Source organism: Trachurus trachurus (genome assembly GCF_905171665.1).
Source record: "Trachurus trachurus genome assembly, chromosome: 5".
NCBI lineage: Eukaryota > Metazoa > Chordata > Actinopteri > Carangiformes > Carangidae > Trachurus > Trachurus trachurus.
In genome coordinates, this window is record NC_139896.1 from 28,151,660 (window position 1) to 28,178,625 (window position 26,966).

Sequence of the window (26,966 nt, forward strand, 5' to 3'; positions counted from 1 at the left end):
GTGACATTAAGTTAGAAAGGTTAGTGTTGTTATGAACAAAAACAAAATATTTCAGTCTAGAGTAAGAAGGAAATGATTGACAGAATATATAGGCCGAAAAGCAACTAGAGTATAAAGTAGATACAGATTGTGTGAGGAAAAGCGTTGCTGGCTGAATTTGTGGTGATACTTACAAAAAAAATATTGTATTCCTTTCTTTAATGAGGAGGGGGGACACAGGAGACGGTTACAACAGAAGTTGGTACAGATGCCACACTACTGTAACAGTCTTACCTTCGCTTTGCTATCTGAGCTGTGGGCTGCTTAGAGGTGCAAGTACAGTGACAGATTCGGTTAAAACTTTAAACATGTCTGGCTTGGCCGTCATTCAGTTAAGGAGGGGAACAACCTGAGAAAAAGTCTCAGAGCCGTCGTCTGCCTTCGCAGCTGCCCTTTAGCGCTACAAGTGGATTGAAACAGGCCCACAGTTAGGACAAGAGCAGCACACCCTGGCACTGTCAGTCTGGATTCAACCCCAGCAGGCTTGAATGTTCAAATCTTATGTGTGGTGACCTATTTAGTTTTTTTTTTAATACAAAGTTTGCACGCCATATCCTGCTGCTGTATGATAGTCGTTTACGGGTCCTTGTGAACAGACTGATGGAATAGCATGAAATTGCACCTTTAAACACTGTGGGAGTGGTGACAATGAGTGGAGGTCCATCAGATGCTGGAGGGATCTGTGAGAGATCAAGGCATGTGTGTGCGTGCTTGTGTGTTAGTTCTACCAGCATGTTTTGTGACTGCAGTGTGGAACGCATGGCGTGAGACATTTATGGGTTAGAGCTTTCACTGCTTTGTGGATGGAAACTGCTTTCAGCTGAAGTGACCGTGTTGTGTTCCGGGCTACTTACAGAACTGAGATATGGGAGCGTCCATTTGGGCCGAGGCACCCCCTTTGGAGTTGAGTTTCTGGACCTGAGTGGGTGGGACGGGCTTGTGGGACTGGCCAGTGGCGCGATACATGGCCTGGACCCACAGGATGCGGTCCTGCTCATCATCACTGGCAAAAATCACAGTGTCACCTTCCTTCACTGCGTTGAAGAAAGCCCGGCCACCATCCAAGCCTGAGGCAGAGGAAGGATCCAGTACATGTCAATCATTTTATTTATACAATATCTACATGTACATATACCTGTAGTTGTGTAGGCGTGCTGTCTCACCTGGCTGGGGGTCACAGTAGTCCACAGTATATCCATCCAGCTGGAGAAGTTCCTGTGGCTCTGCCTTTTTCTCTCTGTAGCTACACATGGCGAATGTATACTGACTCACCTATGGAGCAGAAGATTCACCATCATGTCAGCCAGCACCAGAAAACGTCAGACCCCTGGATTCTGAACTGTTGTCAAGTAATGGTATTTAAAGTAATAGTCGTTTAAGTCTCTTTAAACATAGTTTTTGTTTTTCTAACCCTCACCCAGGCCATGTGCATTTGTTTACTCGTGTAGTTTAATCGGTGTAGTGCAGCATTATGAAATTATGTAATACATTTTCACCCCATGATGTAATAACGCCGTATTTTGTAATAATCTGCAACATTTTGTAATAAATTTTGCCACATTTTGTAATAAGTTGTTACATAATGCACCAAATTATTACAAAATGCGGGTTAAGGTGTTGCACTTTTTTCAATGAAAAAATGCAATAATTCTGTGTATTAAAAAATGCAGCAAATTTTATCACAATTACTCCAAAGTTGTTTAATTGATGTAAAAATGTAGCATTGTTTAGCTACAAATCCTGCATAGTTTTTAAATACAGTAAGAATGTGTATATCAGTGAAATAGAAACCCTCCTTAATGTCTAACATAGTCTGCTGGAACAATACTAACATTGGCAGTACATATAAATAGCCAGGAGAAGAACTCTGCTGTGACTCAGTGAGTTTAAATCTTTAAAGCCAACTAATGGGCTAAAAACCTCAAGAGCGATGACCTCAACTAAGAGGTGTCACCGCTTTTTCAGTCCGACACTGTTTTAGAAAGATAACCCACCTGCACAAGGACAAAGAAACGCTTCTTCCAGCGCTTCCACACATTCTTCCCAAAAGCCCACAGATACCTGTCAAAACATTGTACACACACACACAAGGACGCATGACAAACACAGAGGATTAAATTTATCTGGCACACAGACGCAGGTCATTATAATTACAAAGGAGAAATAAAGGAGAAACGTGGTTAGCTACAGAAATAAGTTGTTTATATTAGTGAAATTTCATTAATGGAGCCTTCAATGTTTTTTGGGAGGTTCTGGGCACCATCTAATTAAAAACTACATTTTTAACTACACACTAACATCCACCAGGGGGAGTAGTGCCCTTCACAGTATTTTTCCATGGTACGTGACTAGAAATGAGGCCAAGAAGCTGAGAGGGCTGGAGTTCTATGAGAAAGACATGGAAGATTAAAGGCACATGGGAACGTCACCACACGTGCATGGCCGCGTCTCTCTTACCCGCAGTGTTTCATGTTCTGTGGTTTGTCCATGCGTATGGCCAGTTTGATCCTGAGATCTTGGTCGGGGCAAGCCTTGGTCACAGTCATCTTGTGGAGCTCTGACTGCTTGGGACTGTTAGGGGTTGGGTGGAGGACAACCTGCACTCAAAGGAAAAAGAGATCACATGAAGTCAGATACCATAATTACCAACGCTGATATATCCAGAAGGTTCATCTTTGATCTCATCGTGTGCACCGCTCGACAACGCCAATCAGTGTGTCGAGGCCTGGCTATTTATGCTTGTGTGTGTGTGTTTGTGTGTCATATTTTCTGAAAGTGTAAGAATAACACGAGTCAGTGACGAGAAGCAGGGCGGCGCTTCTGCTCTGCCTCCCTGAAGAAGAGGCCTAATCTCTCTTTGCAGAGTTAAAGAGCTTTGAGGAAGCCTGCTTTCCTGCCAACGCTGCTGCAGTGGGAGATCAAAGAGCCTCGTCGTAGCCAAGGTCACTACCATTACAGAGGCGTCGGCCCAAACGCGCACCAGCAACACCACCCTTCCTTAACCAGCTATCACAGCCACCAAACACGTTCACACCTCAGGGAAGCGCACGGTGGAGAACTGTGAAAAAGTTTCTGCTCCCTCTACACTTCAGTCAGAAACACTCCAGATATAAATAATGTTCAAAAACCTGGAAATCTGTCGTTAGCAGTGGGAAAAGATGTTCTTTAAAAAAAAAAAAAAAAATTCTTACAGATAAGCACTGCAGTAGAACTGATTTATATTTTAATCAAAAGAAAATACTCAAAACAAAAAATCTAATTTAGATGGGCAAGAGTTAAGACTTAATAAAAGCAAAAGATTTTCAGCTTCTGACAAGCTGACCTTGTGTTTGACTTGAAAAAAATTCAAAAGGTTATTTCTGAATCACATTTATGTATCAGTGCATTAGAGACTTACTTACAAGTCTAGCTGATTTAAATCAAACGTCACACTTCCAGCTTCAGCTGAAGTTAGATGCACAAACTTACAACAAAGTGCTTGTGAATCTGAGGACCGGGCGTGTATAGGCTCATCTTAATAAATTAGAATATCATGAAAAAGTGTATTTATCTATTTATCTATCCATCTATTGATGCATCGTCAGGTTTGTATGGCCAAAGCATTAACAGGTGTGTTTAAATGCCCACTGGTCACATGACCCATAATTATCTAAATCTCAGTTTTTTTGGGGGGGGGGGGGGGTATGCAAAATTGAACAAAATAGAAACTGTATATCCAGTGTACAAAACAATATTGATATATAAATACATCATAGCAACAATCATGGTGTCAATTTAAACAGACTAATCAAGAACATCCAGAATCTCAAATTTATATGCAAGAGTGTAAGAAAAGATGTTTAATTAACTTCAGTGAAACTCATCTATTCTATAGATTCAGTACACACAGACTGAAACATTTCATGTCTTTATTTTTAATTTGATTTTAACAAAAATGAAAATATAGTGGAAAAAGTTAACTATTGTAACATAATGGTGTCCCACTCTGATCAGCTGATTAACTCCAAGCACCTACAAATATTTCCTGAGCCTTTAAATGGTCTCTGTCTGGTTCAGTCGCTCCACTATCATGACCTCCATCATATTCTACTTTATTCAGACACACCTGTATGTGTTTCTCTGTTTATCTATCAACCATAAGAGGCTCGTATTTGTGCTAAGTAATGTTAAGGGCTCCTTTAAATGACATGTGACTCTTGATTTTTACAGCGGAGTTAGTGATGAAGTAGAGAGCAGAGAATGTGTGTAGTATACTGTAGGAAAATGAGTGTTACCCTGCCCAGCTCTTTGTCCTCCAGTGCCAGCACCCCTGTGCTCTCTGTAAACAGTTTCACCTTGACAGCAGGCAGAGGGTGTGTGGTGGTGAAGTCCCCTTGGGTCCCCCAGCTGAAAGACACAACAAAAGCCACTCCAGAGGTTAGACTCCATGACAGCACCGTATACACACAAGTCTTCATCTGCAGCGATCGTCACTGCAAAACTTCCATGTTGTCAGTAAAAGCCAATATCCGGAAGAGTGTTCTCACCTTCCTCTAAAGGTTCTCCAACTTAAAAGCACAGCGCATAAAACAAAGTTGGGTAAACAACATAAATCAAAGGAATATAATCCCTGTTTTGAGATACTTTAATATGGCCTTGAAATGGCAGCTGACAGCCAACACGGCAGAGGAGAGAAAACACATTGTTTATGTGTTTATGGACCAACACACACAGAGAGCAGCAGTATATCTTTTTATCATAGATGAAAGATGATAAGGGACTGACTGAGAAGCCTTTTATAGGAGACAAAATAGTCACACAGATCTTCTGCATGTCAAAGTCAGGATAAAACCACAGAAGATAGCACGCACATCTTATTCCTCTGCCTCACTGTCACTTGTTCTAAATGCAAAACTGCTATTTATACACCAGACATCCTTAAGGCTGCACGTGGCAAGAGTTCTGTTTTTTCTTCTTTTTTTTCTCAACAAAACACCCATCTTATCAGCCAAAATTATTTAGTGGGTCTGGAACAGAGAGTGGCACAGAGTTGCTATAGAGTGGCTAAAATTAACCTCTGCTGTCAAGTGTGCTGTATTAATTTATTCCCTATTGTACGCATCCCTCAAAAGCAAGGAAACAAATCTGCGTAGCATCTTTTAAATGTAAAAGGTAATTCAAAGTGCTGCACAAATGGCATAAAGCACATTAAAACTACATTTAAAGAAAATTGGAAGGAAATTGATTCACCTATAAATAAATGTAATGGCATACAGAAAATAGAAAAAGACTCAAAGACAGAGACCAAACAACGGCAGCACATCTCATTACATTCAAGCTCGCAGCCACATTGCTTTTAAGAGTTATTGGAATTGTCACTGGCATTATCCTCCTGTGTATACAGTACAGCCCTTGTGAGAGAGAGTTTGTGAAAGTGAAGCAGAGACAAGTCTTCAGCAGTCTGAGCTAGTTGAATCAAGTGGGTTTTGGAACAAAATACATCTTGGTGTTCACACAGACAGTGTATGACACAAAGACAAAATGTGGTGCTAAAAAGACTATAACTTGTCTGGCTCAGTTCATGGAATCTTCTCTCTTTTTTTTGTGCCACAAATTTGGTATTATGATTATGGATGGTGATTACTGTATCAGTGCTACTGAGAACGCTCAGGGCCTCCGACGAACCAGTGGTTCAACTACCAGACAAAAGATGAGGCAGTGAACAATGAGCACACAGACAAGACAACACAGGAGCTGTGAATGTCCTTAAGTGGCCCAGATAAGGCCCTGATTTGAACCTGATCGAACATCTCTGGAGAGATGTGAAAATCTTACAGAGCCTGAGAGGACCCGCAGAGATGAAAAGCAGAAAATCCCCGAAACCAGATGTGCAAAGCTCGTCACGTCACACCCTGAAAGACTTGGAGCTGTAATCGCTGCCAAAGGTGCTTCAATGAAGTACCGAGTAAAAGCTGGCGATACTTATGTTGAGGTGATATTTCAGTTTCTCCTTTTTAATGACTTAGCAATATATGGGGTATTGAGAGTCAGGAAAGAAGAGGCATCAACATAACACACTGTGAAAAAACGAGGTGTCTGAACACTTTCTGATTGCACTGGATTTATCTTACAGACGTGTTATTGATCATCAGACCCGTGGCGAGAAAGCAAATAAACATATTCCCCAAATGGTCAAACTATACTGTCAGACGGGCCTCTTTTTATGGACAAAAGGAATGATTAAAGCTGTGCAAAAATGGCCATGGGAATATCATTGGAAGGCAAATGTGAAAAAAAATGTAACTCGATCCTTTTAGTGCAAATTACTAATAATGATTAAACTGCCTTCACAAACTCAATGGATTAAAGGGATATTTCAACATTAGGTTTGTTACCTTTAATTGTCGGTGCAAGCTGTTTTTCGATCAGCGGGGCAAAGATAAAAGCTGCTCATATAATATTTCCAGGTTTCCCCCATCAAACTCATACAGTAAAATACACAATCCAGCAACAAAAATGCTCTCATGGACAAGCTGTACGTATAATTATGTAACATTACGACACATGAAATAAATACTCTGAACTACTTGCACTTTTGAAGTCACTCTGCCGAGCAGCCATTAATGTAGTGAAATGTAGTTCCAGCTACACAGTTGCCTCGAAAACAACTCCATCTTGTAACGTTCCATTATTATTTCATAGTGTGACGAATGTGCAGGTCACAAATACCATTATGTCTCCGTAGCGTTAGCTGAGCAGCTTGTATCTCTGCCCCGCCGATCGAAAAACCTCTTGCACCGACAATTAAAGACAACAAACTTACTGCTATGGGGATGATGAATTTGCCAAAATGTTGAAATATCCCTTTAAAAGTAGCAAAAAGTACAGGGAGAATACAGTTGACTGTAATCATGTTACACAACATATATGGGCTTTTGTTGCATGCCGCTGCTATCTGCGGCTGCCAGCACCTCACGCTGCCACGTGCAGCCTTAGGAAAACAAGCCTCAATGCCTGGATTCTCTCTCTGCATCGAGGTATGGAGGACATGGTGTAAATTTTCACTGTTGGAAAGCTGTTTTTCTTGTAACCACTTCAAACATTCATAATTAATTGCAACTTAATGTACGTAAAGGCACTGCAGCCGGAACGTGTGCCGAGCGGAGGAGCTGCTGGTGCGGCCGGGCGAGGAGGAGCTGCTGGCAGTGAGCTGTGTTGATTTCAAATGGGAGCATTGTGCTGGCATGAAGGTGACCTTGTGGATCAATCTGGGGTCTATTAATGGATGTGACAGTGCTGTGCTCCCACAGCTCTTTCTCCAAAACATATGAAAGCCACTGTGAGCCTGGGAGCAGAATTACTAGACAGTAGCAACATTATCGTTTTAATCGAAACATTAGAATAAAAATAACAACAATTGCATTGCACCTTTCATAGAGGAAATGCAGCACACGGCTCTTTCAGAATAAAGGCTTACACTACAATATCAACCAGAGTAAAGTGCAAACACACAATTTAAGTTAAATATCAGCCTGAACGGATACTAAATACAAGCAATTACTGTATGCAAATAACCTGCAGTATTATGTACATTAATACGTGTATCTCATGTGTATTAAGTGTGTTATCTATGTGTACATACCCACCCACGCACACACTTTCCTCTGCCTTGTTCTCCTTTAATCTCTTCTCTCATTCATGTCCCTCCATCTCTCACACTCATGAAATGGCTCTTGAATTAGGGAGATCAGAGGAAGACATCTGGGCCTTAAAATAGCTCATATTTGCATGAATGTTTCATGGACATTTTCTCATGTGTCTCGCACTGTGCAACACACACACACACAAAAAAAGTAGATGTATTCGTTTTAAGACAGGTTTTCCTTCGCTAGGACACCACAGTTATTTGGGGTTTAATTAACTGGTTTAACAAGATGCAAGGCGACAAGTATTTTAGGACACATGCGAACTGTTGGGAAAGTGCAAAGGGGGGAAGAATTTTAACGAACCACACCACTTCATATTAATATACTCTGGATTACACTGAATTTCCGCACCTTGATCGACTGAGTCAGAAATCTCCTGCCTGTGAATCACAAATGACTCAAGCAGCTTTAACAAAAGTCGAGGCTATAAGAGTTTCTTTTGTTTTCCCACAGGATTAGGGATTTGCTGTTAAGACTCACACGCCCAGATTCTTATTAAACTTATATTTCCTCAAATACAGGTTTCAGGAGTGGCAGGTATATTGTGTGACTACGAGAGCAGAATCTGCTGCTGTGGGCCAAAATAATTGATAGAGTTCAAAGAAGCCAATTGAAGTTGTGCACAGCTGCACGGTCCCATTTCTTTTTAAAAACGGTGTCTCACATGCAAAGTGCCTTGGAGAGGGAATGACACATCAGCGAACACTGGAAGTGTTTTACTGTTGCCAAGAACCCACTGAGAGGCAGGAGAACTTGGCAGCGTAGGCTCGCAATAAGTTTCAAGAGTGTATTTTCTTTTTCTCAGGGTGTCGGAAGCAAATCACAGGAGGCACCAAAGATCAATAAAAGAATGGGGCAGAATCTCAGCTGTACAGGCTTAAAAATAACAGTTAAATTATTGGGAAGATAATTAGAATTATTGAAATAACATTTTCCCTTTGGATAAAATAAATGATTTAGAAAGTGGTCTCCATCTAGAGTCTGACTGTCACTGCCAGTAATAGAATCACTGAATGTGTAGGGACAGAAAAACATTAGGCATGATGTAAGAATCTACAAAACAATAAAAAATAGTCCTTTGATTTTATTTTCTGTTAACCTGAAATTAAATTAAACCAGTATGCATTCACTTCAGACTTGTCTAAACATTTTATGCTTAATACCAAAACGGATTTATATAAACTGCTAATAATATCTTAGTTAGGTTTTAAAAGTCTGATTGGGAACTCAAAGTACAAATAACATGGCGGTGGCTAACCAGAAATCTACCACTCCAACCACCTTCACTCATTGGCTCAGTGAGATGTTGTCTGTTATTCAAATGGAAAGACTGCGCCTGTACAAACCCAACGAACAGAACAGATCTGTGAGAATTTGGGGAGCCATCTTTGCAGTGTCACATCAGCCCACACGTCGTGATCTTGACCTGCCAACGTTTAATATGGTACTTTACCAAGGGGTTATTACTGCAACCATGTTTTTTCTGTCAATTTAAGTCAATTTATATAGATTTATAACTTTAATTTCCTTTTCCCCTCCTTCCCCTTTAGGTCTCTTTGTTTTTGAGTTGAACATGTTTTGTAGTCAAGTTAAAGGTACATTGTGTAGGAATTACTCCCATCTAGCGTTGTGGTCGCAATCGCAAGCAACTCAATCGTATTTTTCATGCTGCATTCACGTGAAATTGGGCAGACGGCAGACGGATGAAAGCCGCTGCACGTAACGGCATAAACAAGCCTCTATGTAAACAAGTGGTCCGTCAGCACGAGGCAAAACAATACACTTGACAATATGTTGTTTTACCGGCTTTCTCTCAACTTCTGTGACAAAAATGACATCTGGTTTGTTACCGACGTGAATGCAGCATCAGTGCAACGCTCCATTCCTCCTCACTGCACCGCGGTGACTTTTCACAGACGCCACCTCGACCTGAGCCGACAGCTCCGGTGTCTCCGCTGAGTTTCCGTGGTTTCCTACGGTCACGCTGCCACTGAACGTAAAAACATGGCGACACAACATGGCAGCCAGCACCGAGCTTACCCGCTCGATGTAGTATATATGAATGATATGAACGGCAAATTAAGAGCTGAAAGGAACACTTCAGTTTGTTGATGGGGGTGATTACTGATGAATGAAAAACATACTTTTGAACTAAATAATTGATTTTCATGAATAGATAACAGGAGAAGTTACACAATGTCCCTTTAAAAATTGAAAATGAAGTATTTAAAAAAAAAGGACAAATATAACAGGAAGCCATGTCACATGGATGCACTGATATGTGTAGGGTGTTGATGAGGGTCACTGGTGTGAATCTGGGAGCTGGGTTCACTTGCAGAATGAGTAGATTATCAATTCTACCAATAATGGAAAACAGCCCACACTGGCCCACTGACAAAAATGTGAAGAAAATAAACGTGGGTGAGTGTGTGTACACATGCATTCACAGGCCCCTTACGTTGGCTTAGATGCTTCCGCTTGGTCGGTTTGGAGTTTCTCGCCCCCCTCCACCTCCATGGTGCAGTAGACAATCCTGTTCGGAGCCAGAGACTTCAGCCCCTGAACTTCCATAATCACCACCTGGGAAGCACAGACACCTCAGTGAAGGTGGTGGAGGAGGAGTGATTCATCTCTTGAGAGAGGTCATAGAGGAAACAGTCAACAGCAGATGTGCAGGTGGAAAATCTTTACAGTTTCATAGAAATCTGAGACATACTACCTCAGCCTCAGTCGCTATTTACACTTGTGGCTGGTGCTTTTATATTGCAAAAATGTAGACATTGCCCGTGATAGTTGTATCCATCCCATCCCATAAATTGAAACTCTCGATCGTAAAAGCTGCTTGTAGGAATAATCTGCCACATCAGATGTTATATTAAGTCTTTAATCACTGAGTGAATACATTATTAACACTGCCAAGGGGAGCTGTTATATTGCGACTGTACAGTATATTCCTTGTAGGACGACCCAAGGCAGAAATATATGCTGTCAGAGCATATGAACGGAAGCGTTCACCAGATCCACGTACTGTATTTACTTTGACTGTCGCTGTTAATATACAGTTTAACAGTGCAGTGGGCCTACATACAGTATGCATCCTGGTTTAGCACCTTGTAACACTGCATTATGTATAATGTAATACATTTTCACTTCATTATGTAATAACGCCGCATTTTGTAATAATCTGCCACATTTTGTAATAAAAATCTTGAACGCAATATGTAATACACTTTGCCGCATTTTGTAATAAGTTGTTACATTTTGCATCAGTTATTACAAATTGCGAGTGTTGCACTTTTTTATGAAGAAAATATAATAATTTGGTGCATTATGTAGCAAACCACCAAAATAGATGTCTTAATTCGGACCATCAGAGCAACACTGATATGAATTAATTTCTAAAACCAGTAGGATGGTCAAATCTAAATCAAATATAACTTTATTAATTATAATAGGCTACATCCCCTGGGTTACATGCTGTCATTCCGACATCCCACCATTCCGACAAGGCTTTCAATATACTGTAAGGAAATGTGTGTTACTTAACAGGTGACTTCCTCCTAATTATCTGGACTCTCTACTTCTGGACTCTATCTATCTGGCCTGTCTAGCCTCTACCTGGTCTTAAAAGGTTAAAAAAATATGTATATAAATAAAAAAAAATAATTAAAATAGAAATCAGAACTGCTTAATGACTTATTGTGACACACAGCTGATTTCTGCCTTATTCTCTAAAGGTTTCCTGCTCTGTTGCTGAGGGATTCCTGACAGCTGCTGCAGCCAAACAGTCGGAAACTAAACAGACTTGAAAATTAGTCTTCACCAAAACACAGTGGGATTGCCACCTCACGTAAAACTGAAGCTATTCTGAAAATAATTCCAGCATCAAAGATCCATAGCTGTGTGCCCAAGTACGTGTTAAAGAGCAGAGGAGCAGTGTCATATACTTTGGCACATTACGTACTTCCTGTGTCTGAAATAGCACCACATCATAAGGAATGAGGTGTGATTGCTCATCTCAGACAAGCTGATAACAGGATGACTCACGTTCCCTGTTAAAGAGCAGGTAAATGGTTTTTTTGTCTGTCTGTGTGTGTGTGTGTGTGTGTGTGTGTGTGTGTGTGTGTGTGTGTGTGTGTGTGTGTGTGTGTGTGTGTGTGTGTGTGTGTGTGTGTGTGTGTGTGTGTGTGTGTGTGTCAAATCTGTTCTTCACACAGCGTCTGTTCGACCCCCTGTACATGTCTGCTATCTGCTTCTATACTTAGTCTGGAGACAAGTAGTTGATGACAGCTCTGATGCACGACTATAGATGTTTAGATGGGATAATGTCTGCTCCTTATGTGTTTAACTTAGAAATAAATAACAATGTTCAAACTTTACACCCATTTACTGTACTGTCTACTACGCTCTGGTGCCGTGCAGGGTACCTCCAAAGTGAACGACAGGACCACATCAGACTTGGACAGCGTGTTCTCGTCCTCCTGACCCATGTCGATGATGGAGGTGTTGTGTCCACGTTTCAGCTTCTGGAGTTTGAACTCCCCCCCCTTGGAGACAGGCATGCTCTCCAGATTGGCCATCAGCTGATTCACTGAAGACTTGAGCTCTTCGATGTACATGGCCTCCATCTCTTTAGACACAAATTTGGGGAACTTGCCGCCCTGCAGAGAGCACACAGACAACAGATTTGATGAAAACAACCAAAATCTCAAAAGGAAAATTACTTTTTTTTTTTTTTAAATCATTGATTCCTAATTTGACATAAAAGAAATATAATAAATATTACATAAAAAAAACATTATGAAAAATTGTGTTTTCATTTGTAGGTGGTGGATCACACTGTGATGTTACACCATATTAATGACATGTTAACCATGTAACAAAGCGTATTAAAAACAGTCTGAGCACCCCACTGAGTCTGACTCACCCTGGCAATCTGGTCTGCCATCTGAAGACGACCATCCAGCTCTCTTCGGATCTGCGCAGCCTGCTCATCAAGGTTGTCCAGCTATTGATAAACAGAAGGGATGAGGTCAGTGAGGTCACGGTGCTTTAACACAGCCAAAGGCCGGTGTCAGGGGTCGCCCGCAGCTCCCGGCTTCATCCATCTCCCCAGGAAAGACGGCATATCCAAGAGATCCTTGAAGGCAACATACAATACATTTATCTTGTTTCTAATGTCATGATGCATATATGTTCTATATATTCATATCCATATCAAATAAACATTCACCCTGTTACATGTGCATATCTCTTGTTCTCTGTGGAGAAATGAGCTGGTGTGAAGGATGGATAGAGATTTTCTCATCCTTATTAGGACCCTCAATAATTGTATTATTCATTTCATTTCATTTGTATTGGTTCCACGCATGGACATTTTCAATTCATACATTAATGACAAAATGATAAAAGATTACAATTCCATGTAGCAGGATGAAGAAAACTTATAAAGTAGTGTTACTTATTTTAAAAAAAACAAAAAAAACGGATTATTTACTAGGTGAATGATAGGTTGGTAGGACTATGTTGTGTTTTAGAGACATTTTTCCAGTTTGGATTGTTTCCAATTTCTATCTGTAGTCTGAACATCCAGCTCTGTGCAATGGTCAGGCAGGCTGAGAATGAAAACAAAGATTGTATCTGCAAATCAATTTGGACCGATTAAAAGAATAGGCTTCGACTTGAATATACTATTATAATTACTATTTTACAGCTGACATTATCAGCTCAGGGCAAAAGATTCCTGACATCTGTTCGCCCAGTTTCTGCCCAGGAGTAATGAAAAGCCATGAGAAATTCATGGCTCCCTCACATCAATAATGAATGAGAGTTTTATATTAGCTGACACCAGGAAATAGAACAGAGGGCTGATGTCTCTTTTTGCTCTATGCATCTGTATGTTTCACAGCTGCTCCCGCAGCCAAAACATCTAGTTCTTGTCTAATGTGATGCTGTGACTCACCAGTCAACACCTTTCCCTCTATGAGGACGTTAGACTAATTGAGAAGTAGCTGCGGCGCCGGCGTACCTAGGGAATTGCAAACCTTTCTGTGCTGTATGAGTTCTTGGTGAGAAATATGAGCAACCTCACCTCACCCAGTGTTGTTTCATTATAGAATCCGTGAGTGTTAGACACATTGTTTTAAAACTGGGGTAAAATAAGATGCTATAGTTTTTGTGGGAGGAAGCAAATCTTTAGTATAAAAATGTGTGTTTGCAAAAAGAGCATATCTGAACTGAAACTTTTTTTTCCCCCACAAGCCATCTAGTTTGTATAATTCATGAGTTTTCTATCTGTTTAGATTTTATTATTCACTAACATTGAGGAGAAGAAAGCAGAGCAGAAACGATGAGATGCAGTCCAGTGTGATTCATGTGTACCTGTCACTGGATTATTTTAATAATTGTTTATATTTCTATTGTAAATTTCTGCATCTCAACAATAAGTTTGTGTTTTTTAAACAATTTCTAAGATGACGGCAAGTGTTGTTTTATATGTTATGATTATACACAGCCTGGGACAGAACCGTGAGGATGTCGAGTCAACCTTCATGAGGGCAGACGAAGCATGATGTGACTGGGAAGATTTGTTTTTAGGTTTTATTTTATATCTGCATTGTCTGTCCAGTGGAGCACCTGATTCTGTCAGATAGAGTGCTTTAAACTCCTCTGGTCCTCTGCTGTTGTAACCACGCACCAGAGCCGACCTCTGTGTGTCTCATGGTATTTCACCCACTCCTATTGCATTAAAGAGCCTTGTTTTTCAAGCTTTGTCATGTGATTCTCAGAAAATACGCAGCAGTCGGTTAGAGGACATGGAGGGGAGAAAGGGACTGATGGACGTAGTAAGGAATGATGAGCTTCTTCATCTTACAAGAATTGAAATCGTTTTTTATGGTTCAAATTGATTCTTCCTGCATCACCCATCTATTCTGTTTACTGATCATGAACACAAGATAAAAAAAATAATTCTTTATAAAATATCAAATGATGTCAACCAGATGGCTTCTCAGATGGAGAACAGTTAGTGTGAACTGTCAAGTCTTGTGTGTTACCAGTGCTGGCCACTGGACAGCCACCCTGCAACATAACCCAGAGTTCCTGTTTAGTAGAGCACATAATCAGACTTTGCCACCAGCTGCAGCAGAACTGCAGCACTGTAGTACTCAGTGCTGTGCTGCCACGCAGTGACACTTTAACAGTGGTGAGCATCCTGTGGTGAGAAGTCTCACCAGCAGTTTTTCTTCCTCTTTTTTTTCTCTTTGCCATGTCCGACAGCAGAAAACTGCACTCAAACGCAACCATGACTGTGGGTGATTTGTGCCTAAGCTGTGCCTGAAAGCCCCCCCCCACACACACACACACACACCACTGCTAACGATCCTGCGCTCTGTCTAAACACTCGCGGCTCTGGGCGCTATTGGGTTGCAGGCGGCGCCAGCAATGCCAAAAGTACTGTCGGTGCCATGCCTGGAAATCCAGCAGCTTGACCCACCAGTGTTTTGACCCTGCACTCCTCCCGTCTCTTCTATGTACACAACAGACCTAAAACCTGAATCAAGATGCGCCAGTTGAGATATTTTTATATCCTGCGTTTTATTTGAACTCTTAGAACTGCTTATAGTGTCGCAATCTTGTGCCGCAAGAAGAAATCTTTGAGTAACAGTGAGTAGGCTAACATTATGTTCATGATGCATGATGAATTAATCACATTTAAATGTCGGGTGTGTAATAACTGGCAAGGTTTATTGGCAAAATCTGAATATACTACCCATGGATATATTTGTATAAGTGTATAATCACTATAAAATAAAATCTGTTTGGTGTTCGTAGCCTTGTAATTCTTCTTTTATATCTACATATAGCAGGGGTCTTGCTTTAGAGAGTATCGCCTTCTTGCGCCACCATGTTTGTACGGCAGCGGAAGGCCACCATCACTTTGCCGACAGGAGGGGTGAGTGAGCGCTGCAATGTAGAATCTGAACGCTGGATGTCACGGTTTTCATCCCATTTTACTGTACACACTGGACCTTTAACAGTGCAGCAGAAGCTAATACTGCTCATTGTGACTGTGTTCAGATTGCAGCTGGTCTGCAAAATGGCTAACATGAGAGGAGTGTCTCTGAAGCATGTAATATGAAGGGGGATGGGGCCGGTTTCTTCTATTACTCCCAACTCTGCCTCGACGGGAGTGAAAAGCGAAGATGCGTCGTGGCAGTGGGAGGAAGCAAAGCTGTGTGGGTCAGTGTGTGTGTGTGTGTATGTGTCAACTAACAGCCACCTCCTACCGAGCCCCACAGCACCCTAATCTTACCAGGCCCACCACGACTGAAAGGTCACTGTTGTCAATGGCGCCCAGGCGCGATATAGGTGGACAGGTAATCTAATATGAAACAAAACCGGCTTTTAAAAAAGGTGAGTTTCATTCCGCGTTACCTCGGCCGACAGGAGCGCCGCGGCTAAATAAAGGTGACGCTGCGTCAGCGTTAGCCGAGTTGACAGCAGGTTAAAGGTGACGGAGCAGAAGCGGGGCTGGTAGTTAAGGGCCCCAGCTGATGACAGGTTCCCAGGTGGATGCTGAGACATTAGCAGCAGACAGCACAACCCCAGCCAGGGGGCGGATTCTTGTGGAAAACAAAGACGGGGCGGCGGGCAGGGCTGCATCTAAGCTGGATGAGACCTGGAGAGTGGAAAGCAGCCGGTCTATATTTAGACTCGCTTGTTTGTGACTGTTACGTGTGTCTGTGTGTGTTAATAAAAAGAGTGCAGTGTGAGAAAAAGAGGGCGACACGCAAACCACGCTAATTAGAAAATGTACTCATGAGCTTGTACAGTACCAACCCCCCCCCTCTCTCTCTCAACATCTTAATCAGCTTCCAATCAGTAGAATTTAATTCCAGATTGGGGCGATATGAGAGATGAGACAGACAGATTTGCTTTGTGTCTCCTTCTGATCTGGTTTGAAGCTGTGCAAATCAGTTTCTTTATATCAGACAACTACGTAATATGAAAGGGTCACTCATCGGGGAGAATCATCTCTAATCATCTCTTCAGCTCTAAAGGGCATCGGTGTTATTTTGCTTTTATGGCCCCGAAACTGTTTTCGTTCACCCCCCCCCCCCCTCCCCTCGCAGTCATCATGTCCAGACACAGCTGCCAGATGTTTTCATCTTCCAAAAAAGCTCTTATAGACCTGTAGGGGGGTAAGTAAAATTGGGCTACAGATCTGAGAGGTGGCAACCAGCTGGTGGACACGTAGTGGAGCGCTTCCCGGCAAAAAAGAACCAGATATTTCCCCCAGGAGCCGGTAGAAACCAAAACAGAGCTAAAAAGAGAGTGAATATTGGATTTACATCTGTCAAGTCAGCTGAAACACGACTCCTAATAAATATTAATGTGGCCCTGTGTCCACTGTCTGCATATACGTACAGGCAACTGTTTGGTAGCACATTTGCCATGCTAGCCTAAAGCCAAATCACTTACTAAGAGGATTAAAGAAAAAAATGTTTAAACAAGGTGATTTGTAACATTATTAAAGACAGCTTTAGGAAATATTGGTTTTATAAATGGCAGGAATCTCAACAACTAGATTCTTATTACTTCTAACCTTATAATAAACACTATACAGTTTTCGACAGGCGCAGTCAACCTTCACCTTCAGCACCACTGCCTTTTCTCTGTAGAGGTGGCTGGGCAGGCACAGTGAATGCTTTCATCCTCTTCCAATCCTGTGTGCAGCGAAGAAGCTCCATTACACAATTATATCAGCTACAGGCTAAAACCAGGAAGAGCTCAGGCCTCATTTCCCAACTAACAGTTGCTGACGAGACAAATTAGAGAAGAACAGGGAAGAGGTGTTCCTTCGAAGTCTGTCAAGAGCGAACACTGATTTGACTATGGTCTGTCAGTCCAGCAGGCCCGCAGGCCGTGATTTACAGTATGACTCTTTGGGGGGAAAAGTCTCATTCTGATGTGCTTATTTCTTACTTTGACTTCCAGCACTTGAGATTAGGGAATTAGTGCGAATCCAGTGGTGTGAATAAATATCAATGATTTATAACCTCAGCGTGACAAACTGCATCAGTGTTAATATTCCAAGCGCTGTAATGATTTATCGATGAATTGATTAGTGGATAGATGGAGAAATAATCTGTTTGATTTGACAGTTAATTAATTGTTCCTGCATGTCTGACGATGAGCTGAGTATAATCAAGTTTTGACTGTAATTTATCAAAACAAGCCTTCTATGTATCCTTTCACAGTGGGAAACTATGATAAACATCATTTTTTTCTTTTTGACATTTTGTACAAAACAATCATTATGGACAAATCAGCCTGAAGCATAGCTGCCAAAACACTGTCATTCTACAGGAAAATAATTATATTTTCTCCAGGTAATTTGTAAAGCTTTAAAATCCTTATTCATCATTTTTATTGTCGGTAACAACACTGATATATGACTCCTTTGAAACTTTTTGGAGATCACTGTTTTGGTTTTATGGGTGGTTCATCAACTTCCTGTAGCAACAGTTGATAAAATAAATAAAATGATCAATTAATCAGGATTTTAATTGATTTCTTTAACTATTTTTATGCTCTTATATTATTTTTATTTCATGTTACAGTATTTTATCTTATCCTTCTTTTAACATTTTTATCAGATTTAATCTTTATTTTATGCTATTCTATTTACAGTATAAGGCTTAATTCAATGCCTATTATCTGGCTGTTTTTAGATTATCTCAAGTCATTTTGTGAGATAATGGGTATTTTACTTTATTTCATATCTTTTACTGTATGTCACTGTAGTTTTTAGCTCCAGTGTTTCTTCATGGGGGCCTGCACTGGGAGCTGTTTCTGGTTAACCCATGGGGGTGCTGTCCCATGGCTGGGGGGCTCTGCACCTCGGTGTGGGATTTAATCCTTATTTTATGTTTGTTTGTTTTTTACATTTTGTTTTGTCCATTTACTGCTGAAATATTGGTTACACATTGATTGCAGTAGCCTACTTGGATTATCACCCATGATGACTGTATTTTCACTCTTTGTCACTTTGTGTTTACTTGTGTGGGTCATGTTAAATCATTGTGCATTATGCTTTTGGGTGAAATTTTAATGTAGCCTACCTACATGAAACTGGATCGAATCGGAAATCAAATCGAATCAATTCAGTAAATCACTATAATGTAGGCCTACTAGCCTATAAATTAAGTTTAAATAATAGGCCTAAGACATTTTTTAAGTTAAATGCCTGAGGCATGTCAATTTTATTTGTATAGTCCATTTTTACAAACAGTTTGTCTCAAAGGGCTTTACATGGCATCATAACTTAGACCTGAACAGCTGTCGTTAATAAACGTCACACTGGAACAACGAAAAAATAGCGATGTTAATGAGCAGTTGCTGCATTAGCTTCTAAGTAGGACCAAGAATACCACTCCGCAAACTTCAGGGAACCAAATAAAAACGTCATATTTTTACCTGCTGTGACCTGTGATAGATGACATCAAGATTTTTCTTTTTTTTTCTTCCTCTGTTCTTTTCCACCATTTTCCCGTGAGGCCGCGTGAATGCAGTATGATTTCAGCGTTCTCGTGCGTCAGGTTTACGTTAAAACTCATTTTATGACCTAATCACGCAGTGACGTTTCCCGTGTCCCCGTGGTCAGTCAGAGTGACTTCCACTCGACTTGTCGCCGTGAGCTCGACTCTAAATTGCAAAAATGTCAATGCTGCTCTATGTCTGCGGGATGTGAAGGCAGCTGACAGTTTACTGACAGTTCAAACAGGCTGGTACCACGGTGGCGGCTTTGCGGTTTCTTCTGCTCCCCAGTGATACGTCCGTCAGTGCAGCGCTGAGGTAAAGTAGTTCCCTACTCTGCACACTGCACACACAATACGCAAAACAAGGCTGTACCCAAGTGTGTGTGTTTATCAGAGCCACTGTGATAATAAAACTTTAAGTAGCTATAGCTATATTAGAGATGAAAAGACTGCTGAAATTGAACCCACTATGTCAAACCAACCTTAAGTCTAGACTGTGTAAAAACAAAGACAAATAGGCTAGGCCTATAAATATATTTATATAAAAAAATCTCTGTAAAATCACAACAAATAATTCTGAGAGAACTTTTGAGATTCCTTTTGTTGTATCTCTCATTGCTCACAAAACACAACAGTTTAAAGTCTATTTAGCTTTTGTCCTGGTGTAGCCTAAGTTGTTTCACAAAACTGAATGAGAGCCTGGTTAATGTCATGCTGCGTCTGATCTTCACTGCTGAGAATTTGCTGTAGCCTACTCTGAGAAATGTAGAGCAAAGGCATTTTGATCTAAAGATTCAGGAGATATAGAAAGAATGTATTTTTCCCCACATGCTTATCTACTTTTTCTCTGCAGTTATATAACTGATTTTTCTTCCACAGATGTTTTTACTTAAACTAAGGCAAACTGTGAATCATATACCACAACATCACATAAACCTGTTTTATTTTTAGAAATATTATTATAAGCAATTTGAAAACTGAACACAAGGCTCCATTATTGTAATTAGAACAATTATGTCTTTGCAGACAAAACACTAAACACAATTTCTTCATGCTCGCTGTCACCACACCTACATAACTGTGCAGCCATGAGAGAGCGGAGCATGCTCAGAGTCTGACCGCTGGCTCTAACAGTGAGTCTAATCAGTCTGTTAGTCATTTTCGGAGGCTGCTCTTACTTCAGCATGAGACAGAAATAGACAAATGCTTCCTCTCTACTACTTAGATGTAACTGCAAAAAATGGAAATCCCCAATGATAAGAGCTTAAAAAAAGAGGATGGCCTCTGAATCCCAGACAGTCCATGAAGACCTTTTATCAAATCCCAGTGGCTTAGCGCCTTTTTCAGTGAGGATTTTAATGTTTATTGAGGGCAATGTACAGTATGGCCACTTGTTTGTTTAGTGAGAAGATGCTCTGAGTCTGATACAGTATGTTCATTACAGGTACAAAAGGTATGATGTGTTGGAATGGTAGCTTAATCTGATGGTCATTTATCCAAGATTAAAGGGATACTTCACCCAAAATCGATAATTCACCAATCTTCTACTCACCGTCATGCCAAAGAAGGGTTTGGAGAACTTTCAGAGTCATCAAAACGCTTTTGGAGTTCCAGGGGGGGTCCGGATGGCAACGGATTTTCATATAATGGCGGCGGATAGAGCTCACTTTTCAATCGTCTAAAACACACACTATGAAACATCTAAATACCTCCATACTGCTCGTCCGTATACTGACTCAAGTGTCCTGAAGCCGCAACATGAAAAAGTTGTTCGCAAAAAATTAATTTGATCTCTGTTTTTAGCCTTATTATAGCAGTAGCTTCCAGTGGCTGTGCAAGATTTGCTGCAAGATGTTCTTCAGTGTTTACCATCCAATGGTTTACAACGATGAACGAACATCTCACAGTGAATCTCAAAAGTTCAAAAGTGAGCACTATCCACTATTATAATGAAAATCTGTTGCCAGCCGGACCCCCCCGGAACTCCAAAAGCATTTGATAACTCTGAAAGTTTCCCAAACCCTTCCTTGGTATGACGGTGAGTAGAAAATTGCTCAATTATCGATTTTGGGTGAAGTATCCCTTTAACTCCACTCTAAGGCCAAAGAAACTCGTAGAACAGCTGGAAGGCAGCTGGAAAAAAAATAGAAATCTTTTTCCTGTATGTTACAGAAATTCATCAACAAAAATGTAAATTTCCACAACTATGAGCTGGAACCATGCACTGTATTTGTGGACCATTAAACCACAGCATGACATCTATAGGCTTCTGCTGCATGTATGCTTTTATAATGGTGTACGGACTGTTCAATGTTATTCAGGAGCTCTGTAGTGCTCAATGTGGGTTTTGTTCAGGGAAATGCGATTATGTTCTGCATGCAGATTTCTGACCCTATACTACAGTAACAGCTCTGCTGCCAGCACATAAAAACTAGGTTAAGCATCTTCAAAGGCTTGGGAGGAATAATGCACACTGGACTTGGAGGCTATAGCGATGTATTGCACCTCAGCATTAGAGGCATCTAACTAATGAACACTCTGCAGAACAGAGCCTTTATTGATCTTTGCCAACTGAGACATTTGAGCAGTTCTGAATAATCTAATATGGTTAACAGCACCTCATGCCACCTCCACAGATTTATACCTCAGAAGTCAAAAGAGGGATGACACCTGTTCCAAAACAGTTCTGCGTTTTAAACTCATTGACTTCCAAGAGGTGTGTCCGCTGGGTCTAAATGAAATGAAGAGGTACGTTTCTTTTATGCGTTAAATGATGAGCAAATGTAAATGTGTCGGAGGCGTCCTCCAAATCCTTGCCGTGATAAGACTTTTAATCAAGCTGCTGAAGAAAGAATACATTAGTGCTGCTACAGTATGTGCGCTCCCGTAGAGAGCAGTAAAGCCGTGAGGACAGCAAAGGAAGGAGAGTTATGTCTGACATGCCGCCTTCTTCTATTATCCACCTGCAATCTCTACGTACCTCCCCATCAAAGAAACATTGCTGGCCTTGTTTGAGTTATATATCAAGGATATACTGTCAACATACATTTGTAGATTTAGTTCCATATAAAGACATTACATGACATGTTAAAGGGATAATTCAACACTTTGGCAAATTGGCCCATTGCCATAATCCCTATAGTCTTAGGAGTAGGTTCGTTTAATTGTCGGTGTAAGCTATTTTTAGATTGGCGGAGTAGAGCTGCGAGCTGCTCAGAGCTATGCTACGGAGGCTAATGGAATTTCTTGGTTTCCCTCATCAAACTCATCAAATACACAATCCAACACTCCAAAACGCTCTGGTGGAGAAGTTGTGACGTGCACATTCACCACGCTATGAGATAATAATGGAACGTTACAAGCCGGAGTTGCTTTCAAGGAAAATACAGAGACTGCTTGCCGGAAAACTGCCCCTGACAGGAACGCGCATCAGCATGAATTTACCCTGTAAACAACTCTGTCTCGTAACATTCCATTATTATCTCATAGCGTGGTGAATGTGCAGGTCACAACTTGTCCACGAGAACGTTTTGGAGTTGTTGGACTGTGTATTTGATGAGTTTGATGAGGGAAACCAAGAAATCCCATGAGCGTAGTTCTGAGCAGCTCGGCCGTTCTAAAAATAGCTTGCACCGACAATTAAAAGTAACTAATCCTAAAACTATAGGGATTATGGCAATGGGCCAATTTGCCAAAATGTTGAACTATCCCTTTAAATACCAACAAAATGTGCACATTTAAAATTGTAATGTCACATTTAAAACGTTATTTTCACATGTTGAGTTGAGTTTTTGCACTTGGCTCAACTGAGTTTTTCCCACAGAAGTGGCCGTTTTTCACAGGAATTGGTAGTTTTGGACATTTTTGAGTGTTGCTGTTGAATGTGGAGGTCGTTGGAAAAAAGGCAAAAATGTGCTGAACCAAATGAAATTAATTCCAACACCTGAAATTATATGTAGACACTGCTCTTACAGCTCTCCTTTCCCCAAATGTATCTCTTGTATCTCTTGCTGCAGGGAACTACTGTAACTGCAGTAATTTTATGTAAGGCAAACTGATGCCTGAATTTGACTGAATTAATGTAACTAACAGCAGAAATTATGACATTGTCAGCTGTATTTAATTTGACATAGCATGGTTATTACCACATCCACTCAATAAGGCCACAGAAAGGTCAACCTCAAAAGTTGGTCTGGGGTGAACTTTGCATGTAAATAATGCAGCTGTTGTGGTGCATATAGGGTCTAAATGTACACAGATATGTCATGTGAAAACTTAGAGAATGTAACCAACCTCAACTCAAACTGCTGATAAAATCAAGTGTTAGTGGATAAGCACTCAAGTGCTAGGACCAAGTGTAAAAACCTCGTTGTGAGATGTATCATCTGTCGGCTCATTGACACTCACCTGACAGGCTTGGTAGAGCAGCTGGTGCTCAAACTTTTTGATGCCAAGGATGTTTTGGAACATCTCGTACAGCTGGTCCTTGCTGAGGATGAGCTCAGACGCCGCGCTGGCGGTCATGCGTTGCTGTGCCTTGCGTGGATCCTCGTCGCCGCGGTAGATGGTGTCAAACTTGGCCATCCAGGAGCTGAGCACCGTCTCCTTGCTCAGGCCGTCGATCTCCGGCAGGCTGCGCACGCGCTTCTCGATGTGCCTCTTGAACACTTCCCTGAAATCATTGGCCGAGAAGCCGCCGCTCTGGACCATTTTAGCCACACGGTCACTCTTCAGGAACACCTACATTGTGAGAGACCGGTGTTACTACGTAGTTTAAGCATTTGTTTTTAACAAAGCACTTTTTATTTTAAAGGAGACATACTATGCCCCTTTTCCACAAATTAAAATAGCTCCCAGGTGTTAAAGACATGTCTGTGACATGCTTTGGTCAAAATACCCCAAGGATCAAACATCACAGCTCTTTTCATCCTCTCAAAACAGCCCTGTTCAGAACGGCTGGTTTCAGTGCCTGTCCCTTTAAATGCAGATGAACCACTGCTTGCCCCGCCCCCTCTACCGGTACAGATACTCACAGGTAGGGGTGGTATTATGCAAATTCAAAAACTAATGACATCATTGGATGACAACTGAGGAAACGGCTTGTGAAATCACATGGATTTCAACCTCAGGAGCCTGAAAATTACTTCTTTTTTTTTTGTCAAGTCTCACATTTTGGGGGACGGAAGGCAAGACAAATACCCAAATAGCCTTCAAAAAGTGATATTTCTATCATATGTCCCCTTTAAATAATGAATTTAAAAGATTTCAAGACAACTGAACTGACCGTTTTCAGTACATTGCCACATGCAGCGGTGACAAGCTTTTCAGTAATATTTTGTCTCCAACAGTGACTGTCTGCTTTGTCAGCAAAAGGAGACCTTCTGACAAATGCTGTGTTTGTGATGATATCCAACAGGACAATCTGAGGCATATACAGCTTGTAAGGCTGTGGGGCAGTGACAGAGGCAGGCGAGGGGATATTGTCACAGCAGCAAGTGTTGCAAACTGTTCTGTCACTCTTGACAGTCACGTTTTGTTCTTAGCATCCATTATGTCTAAAGAGCAGAGGCTGCTGTACTGAAACATTGCAGCACAACGGCACACTCCCCTGTCATTGGCTGTGTGTTTGTGTTCAAAGGTTCTTCAGCTGAAAGTAATAAGATGTTAACTAAGTGTTGGTTTCTTGCTGACCACAGCATTCAGGGCCACTTTTGCCAGAGAAAGTGAGGAGAGCAACCTGCAGTATAATCATCTATAGTTTCACTAATGATAGTGCCCTACACTGTTTCCATAAAGATGCCACTTTAAGTGGATGAGGAAATTAGCATATGTTTTAATTAATTGACCATATATTTTGAGATATAATGAGAAAAATGCTACATAGTGCAGGCAAGGTGCTCATTATTCCATAAAAATAAAGTAAAAATGTAGTATGTTCATACTTCTCTGATGCATAATGTTTACATAATGAGGTTTTTGAAGTTTAAAAAAAGTGGAAAAGAAATAAAGGTTTTAGTCTCTCCACAGTCATCTGTGTCTTACTTAACCCCAGCAAACACACTTGTTTAAAACAAGAAAGGAGCCGTATTGATTCCATTTCCACTCACGTACCCCAGGTTGTTTTAGTATTCTGAGATCATACACAGCATCTTACCCACACAAGTGCAATAACAATAATTATCATTACAACAAGACACTTCTTTAAAGCATTCTTTGTCCAACAGCCACAATCACAGATCTTGTCAAGTGGCCCCATAGGTTCACTGTCTTCAATTCACAGAGATGACATTCCAAAATTAGACATCATCATGGAGCTAATCTCAGGGGTAGAATTTGTTTTGTTTTTTGTTTTTTTTACATTAGAAAGTGACAGGACTGAAGTAGAGCAAATGGAAATTCTGGCTATGTCATCCATGTGTGGCATTATGAAGTATGTTTGCAGAGGTTTTGGTAAGAAACTGGTGATGGTTGGATGAAACTTTTACACCACACTCACTCACAGACAAGCCTTTTTCTGCCTGTGAGTGAGCATCATAAAAATAATAAGATACATACAGATTGTTAAAGCCCTCTGCTGTTCATTAAAAAAAAAACTCAGCCTTAAACCTAGTGTATTTCACATTAACACCAAATATCATAAACTTGATAGAGGTCATCCTGTAATTAACTTCTGCAGCAGTCTGTGTATCTGTTCCCAATGGTTCCAATTTCATCCTTCAGTTTTTCATAATGGCTACGCTTGTTTTTCCATCACGGCTTTGGCCTTTAACGTATCCCGCTATCTGCTGTGCCTTTTGTACCGCATGCATGGTAATAATGACTTTTTCATCTGCAGATTGAATAGCGAGGTTGGAAAAGATGGCTGTGTCAGCCGCACGGTCTGACTCATAATCTGCACAGTGAAAAAGCTTCAGCCACCATTTTACCACTCAGCCACCTGAATGCAAGCATTTTGACACGGAATAGCAACAGGACTGTTTAGTGCTTTTTGGACTTTTTAGATGGAAAGCTGGCCATTTACTGATTCAGGATGGCTGCAAAAGTGATCCAGGGGAAATGGTGCATACACAAAAATATATATCCTGTGGCCCTGGATAACATTTCATAAAATTGGTTTAGGGTTAGTCAAAGTGGATGGTTTATGAATATTCAGCTGCATTTTTATAGTGAGAAAAGCCAGAAATGCAGAGTTATAGTATGTATATGACATTTATGTTCCACACACTCAGTGACTGATTTTACAGCTTCATGTCTCTGAGTCACAAAATGATTCAGGCTGTAATCGTGCTGCTATGGTTATGCCGAGTTCCTACCTCATAGTAGCTCTGCACGGCGTTGATGAATGCCTCATCAGCCACAATTTGTGTGTCTCCATTGAGGAAGGCCTGGAAACGATCCTTGGTCTGCTGAAGCTGCTGCTTGGTTATCTGTGGAAAAGAGTGCAAACACCTCAGTGTTAAAACCAGAATCGGAAAATGTGTCTAAAGAAGCACAAGTTAGTTCAAGCAGAAGTAACATCCACGCATTTTTGAACGGCTTATTCTAGGGAAGGCAGCGCAGCCCAAACATCCTTTTCCCAGAGAAAGTTCCTTGAGATCCTCTAGGGGAAACACTAAGTACTCTCAGGCCGGCCAAGAGATGTAATCCCTCCAGTGTTTCCAGAGTCTACCTTTGCATCCCCTTTTAAATCGGGCTCAGA

At 41.0% G+C, this 26,966-nt stretch overlaps 1 protein-coding gene across 11 annotated transcripts in view; it reads right to left on the reverse strand.

The window, feature by feature from the left end:
* LOC310985773 (calcium-dependent secretion activator 1-like) overlaps positions 1–26,966 on the reverse strand; it is a gene marked incomplete at both ends in the record, with an annotated part of 71,873 nt that overhangs the window by 29,419 nt on the left and 15,488 nt on the right. For all 11 annotated transcript variants that reach the window (XM_083971423.1, XM_083971432.1, XM_083971429.1 and 8 more), the window contains 10 exons: positions 894–1,106; positions 1,203–1,311; positions 2,034–2,100; positions 2,497–2,636; positions 4,314–4,425; positions 10,183–10,304; positions 12,152–12,385; positions 12,652–12,732; positions 23,675–24,007; positions 26,581–26,694. In XM_083971423.1, coding sequence (XP_083827549.1) covers positions 894–1,106; positions 1,203–1,311; positions 2,034–2,100; positions 2,497–2,636; positions 4,314–4,425; positions 10,183–10,304; positions 12,152–12,385; positions 12,652–12,732; positions 23,675–24,007; positions 26,581–26,694 — 1,525 coding nt within the window. The remainder of the gene's footprint in view (positions 1–893; positions 1,107–1,202; positions 1,312–2,033; positions 2,101–2,496; positions 2,637–4,313; positions 4,426–10,182; positions 10,305–12,151; positions 12,386–12,651; positions 12,733–23,674; positions 24,008–26,580; positions 26,695–26,966) is intronic.